At 39.0% G+C, this 6000-nt stretch overlaps 1 protein-coding gene across 2 annotated transcripts in view; it reads right to left on the bottom strand.

Annotated features, from left to right (window-relative positions):
* Positions 1 to 303: 303 nt before the first annotated feature.
* Lrrn1 (leucine rich repeat neuronal 1) overlaps positions 304 to 6000 on the bottom strand; it is a 38181-nt gene continuing 32484 nt past the window's right edge. For both annotated transcript variants that reach the window (XM_052720659.1, XM_052720658.1), the window contains one exon: positions 304 to 3530. In XM_052720659.1, coding sequence (XP_052576619.1) covers positions 1118 to 3268 — 2151 coding nt within the window. In that variant the 5' untranslated portion in view covers positions 3269 to 3530 and the 3' untranslated portion in view covers positions 304 to 1117. The remainder of the gene's footprint in view (positions 3531 to 6000) is intronic.

The raw sequence follows: 6000 nt of genomic DNA, 5'->3' as shown, positions 1-6000 counted from the left end.
GGGTACATGTGTGTGTCCGTGAATGTATTGAGGTGAAAGGACAACTTAGAGTCAGTTCTTCCCTTTCACTATGTGGAGCCTGGGGATGGAATGCAGATCAGGCTTGGTAGCAGGCATCTACTTACCAAGCCATCTCAATGGTCCAGGTGTCTTAGTTAAAATGGATACTTCTTTCTTTACAAAAAGAACTCAAAAGATTTTAGAGCATGCACATACATACTTTGGTTGTCCACTCCATTGGTGTGAACGATAGTGCCTCTGCAACTAGCAAGAACTATAAATGATACATTATTGCAAGCGTTCTAAAAAATCAGAACAAACTAATTTATTGTACTTCTGTCTTCATTATACACCAAGTTGGTGAGTTAAACACAACAAAATTATCTTTTCTTTTTTTCAAAAGTGTCTACTAAAGATAAAAAGAATATAGTAACAATTAACATGTAGTTCATTACATTAGAAAATCTGATATACATATTTCTATTGCCTGTTAGCTTGTTCTAAGCCTCTTCAACTATTACAAAAGAAAGAGGAAGGAAAGAAAAAGAGGTTGCTGAAAGGCAAACATTCAGTTCAGTTGATACAACGTTACAGTACAGCCAACTAACATCATTCAACAAAGTAGCAAGTTTCGTCTTAGCTTGAGTTCAAAGTCTGTAGACCAGATTGCTACGAAGGATTTAATGCTGCTTCCAAACCATATGTTAGCTTTTGAGAGGACATGGTTCTTTGTAGTGATGGCTTCAGAAGAAGGGGTCAAGCACAGAGGAACCCCCACCTGTCAGTAATCATTTTATTGAGCACTGTAGTTAAGACAGCATTATTGAGTTTAGCACGTCAACTAAAATAAAATAATAATAATATAATAATATAATAATCATAATAATGATAAGGATAAAAACCAAACACAAACTGGCAGCTGAGAGCCACTACCAGCCGTGTGAAACCCTTGCGATACGCTATACTAAAAAACTTTGAAATATCCACCCATCCTCTCCACTCTGCCACAAACTAGCAAAGTCAAAAGTACAAAAGTCTTCTTCACCTTGTTATTTTTGCAGAATAAAGCAAAAATGTCTTTGTGCTCCTTACTACCAGAAGCAAAATACCCACTGAGTTACCACATGTAATAGCTTCTGGATGTGTCGACCTGGGTTGGCTTGGTGTCTGCTGAGCCGTCTTTATCCTTCTCACTGTCTCCTTCCCAGAGGTTAATGAGTGGGGGATACAGCTCGTTCAGTGGGATGGAAGAGGTTTTTTGCATATACTTTTTTAGTGAGTGGTGGTAATTTTTCCTCTTAAACCTTTTGGCAATGTACACAGCAATGGACGCAAGACTGATGACAGCAAACATCGACCCCATCACCGCAGCAAGGGCTGTGCTGGTTTCGTGGTCGGAGATGTCCAGGGTGAAGGCAGCGTTTTTGGTTGTGACATTGACACACGACTTTTGAGTCTGCTGGTGGATGTTGGACACCGTGAGACACACTTCGTAATCTGTAGAAGGCTGAAGATGTGTTAGGTTATACTCATGGACATCCACTGGAACCCTGGCTGTGTATGTGATGTGGGGGTTGTCAATCTTCATAGTGGCAGATGACCACTTTAAGTTTGATGTCATGACGTTGGAATTAACTTTCCAGGACACTAAAATCGAATGAGACTCTGTCTGTTTGACATATATTTTCAGCACCTGGGCACCATCTAGAAGGGTTCCATTAACCTTGATTGCTGCCACTCTAGTGTCAGCACCTTGGACATTCTGGGCAACACATGTGTACCTTCCCGAGTCCTCAATCTGTATATTTGCTATTTCCAAGGTGCCCTCATTACTCAGCTTGTACTTATCTGAAAGAGTTTCCACGGTTATCTTATTTCCAATGGGAGTGACCCAGTAAATTTCTGGTTCTGGCTCAGCCATGGCCCGACAGTCTAGGAAAACTGTGGTGCCGATGTCCATGTTTAAATGATTTGGGAATGTGTCGTGTGATATCATTGGGAGGCACTGTTCACTGGAGTCCTGGATTAACACCTCCTTCACCTGCTGCCCTCTGTATTCAGGCGGCATGGCACAGAACATGGAGAGGGGCTCCATGAAGCGGATGTTGGTTTTGTTGGAGTTAATCCAGTGGATGACACAGTCACACCTCAGGGGATTGCTGTGGATGCTGATCTCACGTAGATTGGGAAGAGACTCTACAGTCTTTTGGTAAACGGCATTCAGGGCATTGTTGTTCAACATCAGGCTTTCTAGAGCTGGGACGCTTCGGAAAGCCAAACGGTGGATGTATGACAGTTTGGGGTTGTTGGTGGCTTCAAGCTTTGTCAGTTCAGGCAAGTTATCCAGGGCATAGCGGTCCACCGAAACCAGCTCTCCCATGTTGTTGATTCCCAGTTCTTTCAACCGAAGCATATTTTTAAAGTCCCCTTCTTGGATTTTGTGAATGGGATTTTTATTGAGGTCTAAGAATTTCAAATTTGGAACTTTCTGCAGAGCAAGTTGAGGGACTTTGATCAGTTTGTTGTCATAAAAAGACAGGCTCTCGAGGCTGTCCAAGCCTACCAAGGCGTTTCCGGGAACATCAGTGAGGTACATTCCTGCCAAAACTAGGCTTCTCAAGTTGGAGAGAGGTCTGAAGTTCATGTCCAGGATTCCAATCACAGGGTTTTCCCCAATCATGAGAATTTCCAGGTTGGGTGTAGAATCAAACCAACGGCTGTCAATCACTTTCAATTTATTGGAATTCAGGTGCAGCCTTAAGAGATTTTTTAAGCCAGAAAAAGCATTAGCTGAGATGGTACTGATCTGGTTATGGTTGATGTAGAGTTCTTGAAGGTTGCTGAGGTCTTGCAGACAGTAATCTGTCATCTCCGAGATCTGATTTTCCTCTAGATGCAGGGTTGTGAGCTGGGTCAAGTTAGCCAGCCCTACCTCTTTGATGTTTGTGAAGTTGTTCTGGGAGAAATCAAGCTCAGTCAAGTTGAAGAGCTGCTGAAGCTCATCTACGGTCTTGGCGATGTTATTGCTCTGTAGGAGAAGCACTTGTGTGTCACTAGAAAGGTTGTCAGGGATCCTTGTTAGACGGAGGTCATTACAATCAACAGTGGTGGCTTCTCTGTATGTGGACTGTGGGGTAAACCAAGGGCGAATTTCACACACGCAAAGCTGGGGACACTCACTATTCAGTATGGAAGACTCAGTTAATGAAGTCATCAGCAAGCCCAGCACCATTCGGCAAGCTGCTATCCCAATGCTCAATCTGGCCATGGTGGCTTGTGGAACACACTCAGTTCCTGATCAGGATCTGAACACTGTTTAGTGGCGAGTAGAACAGCAAGCAGATAGTGTAAACATTCAAGCGAGTCTCAGTTGAGCAGAATTCCAGAGTTGGAAAGGGTGGTTTTCGGAACTTCCCAAGAGGCACGAAGCAATCTGAAATCCTTTAACCGTGTCAATCAATTCCAGGCATGTGCAGAGGTCCGTGTTGGAGCTACTTCGGCCAATACTACTCCAGATACTGGAGACGTATCTGAAAATTAAATCAGGAAAGACATTATGCTTATTCTGTAGACTCTCTTTTGTTTACTACATGGGCATAGTCACTCACATAGCTGAAAAAAATGTGTTCAAAATGCATTAGGAGTAGCTAAGTAGACTTAGGATACTCTGATTATCGCCCACTTACTACACTGATATTACTTAGAATTCCTTTAGTTTTATAATTAGAACTGCACATAGTCCAGCATAGTCATTAAACACACAGGCATACTTTAGAAAATCCTAAAGATGACATTCATTCAAAAACAAAATTTACTTTAGAAACTGCACATTTATGCTTCTAAAAAGATGAACGGTCAGTCTTAGTAAAAGTCAAACATGGACAGTAGTTCATGAAAGACTCAGCACATCCTAAATTATCTATGGTATTTACATTAATACCACATTTGTTTTCAAGGATTCTTTCTTTTCCAAATGCTACATTTTGTAGATATTTTCAGCCAGAGTGTTTCAAGATCAATTGCTTTTATGTAAGAAGTCAATTTCATAAAAGTATGGGAGGAAAATGGCAACTCTTTTTATATTCTAATAGCCATATGATCACTGCTGAATAAAATAATGACTGCTCTGCTTCACTAAAAATCTTCATTAAAAACACAAATATATTCAATACCTACATGTGGAAATATGTCTCAGGCAAGAAACAGAGGTGTGTGGTAGAACACTGGACTATATGAACAAGACTCTAACTTCAATCCTAGCACCAAAAAAGAAAATGTGTCTATACTTAACATCTATGTTTTCATTACATTCCTTTGAATATCACTGGCTACTTAACAGCCACAGACTATGGATAAGGTATATCATCTCTCAACTTCTTCAAGTTAGAAAATAGGGTTGCTCATAAAGTATTATTGAAGAATTGACTCTACGTTAAAAAACAAAACACAGGAATCTATATAAAACTCTGTGTACAGTGTTTGGCACATATTAAATGCTCATAAAATTGTATTTGCCATCTACGTTTATGTTATTGTGTTTCTACATATTGTGGTCTTAGCTCAAATAGTAGTTCTCAGAGGACACAGAGCTGATGCTATTGACTTAAGTATTGGTTTTAACAAGATACCAGATAGAAAAAAGGGTAACATGCATGTCTTGCTAGCTTATATAATACCAGTAGTTACTGGTTCTAGTGTTCTGAATTCCAACCAGGTATAAAAAACCATTATACATCTAACTGGCATTAATCTTGCTTTCCTAAGAACAGACTGGCCACTTGATAATTACACTTAAGTATAATTATATATTTCCTTATTTTTTTTGTCATAATGCACTTCATCTTTGAATACTGAAGAACTTCGGTGACTGGTGTTTTCTAGAAACATTCATTAAGAACAGTGTACATAACTCCAATGTTCAGAACACAGCAAGCTCCCACTTCAGGTCAGCATTTTGTGTTATCTTTTTACTTTGTAAATCATATGCTTGCTGCTGATCAAAAGCCATGATAATACAGCCAGTACAAACAGTTGAGTCATATTTTAGTAGAAACTTTTTAAAAGTCCTAAAACTTTTTTGTTGTTTTATTAAGTATGCAACTCTTGTTACTAGTCTCACAAAATAAAATCATACCATTCAGACTGTGACAAGTCTGAGGTGAAATGAATGTGTGTGGCTTTGATGCTAGAAGCTTGCTGGTCTGTGGGAAAAAAACACATTTGGTATTGTTTCTGCCCTCACCACCGAATCTGGTTACTTTGCCATTTATTATGTGTTTGAAAAATTTTCAATAGTATCAAACTACCTGATTTTGATGTTTATCAGTAAATTCTATAACATGCAAACATGCAGAATAATATTTTGCAAATATCGTTAATTTCACAAGTTTATCCTATGTTTGTTTCTGTTTAGATCAAGTTCAAAACAAGTTCAAGGGAATTACAAACTTAAAAAAAATTCTGCCAGAGTTTATTCCTAAATCTTAATTCATAATAGAAAGCCAAGGGTATAAACCTACCTTTCAGAACTCTGGGATGGTATTAGAACAAACTTTTATGTTTTTATTGAATTTAAAGAAACACATTAGGAAGCAAAGTATGCATTAAACGTGCTTGAGAAACTCCACAAACAGTGTATTACTATTGAAAGGATAACTTTAGTTGGTCTATAGTCTCCCTGGTGTTATGAGAAATACATCATTTATCTTAAATTACAGGATGAGATAATTATATTCAAGAGCTCAAATTTGTCTTTGCATATACATTGCCTCAACCAAATGACCAACCATGAACCTCAGAAAACAGAAGGTCAGATTTCATATCAAATATGTCTCCCAACCCTAAATGTGGCTCTTTTGGAAGCAGACAATGAAACTTCTGGAATACAAAGGATGAATGTAAGACATAGGTTCCAGTGGAACACTGAACTCAGAAATCATTTCTGACAAGGTCTACACAGCTGGAAAGGCACAGATAATATTGGCAGAACTAGACAGCCAC

This window comes from Peromyscus californicus, unplaced genomic scaffold (assembly GCF_007827085.1).
Source record: "Peromyscus californicus insignis strain IS unplaced genomic scaffold, ASM782708v3 Scaffold_6__1_contigs__length_162567912, whole genome shotgun sequence".
Taxonomy (NCBI): domain Eukaryota; kingdom Metazoa; phylum Chordata; class Mammalia; order Rodentia; family Cricetidae; genus Peromyscus; species Peromyscus californicus.
Note: the sequence above shows the minus strand (reverse complement) of the source record. Positions and strands in the feature narration are given on the sequence as shown.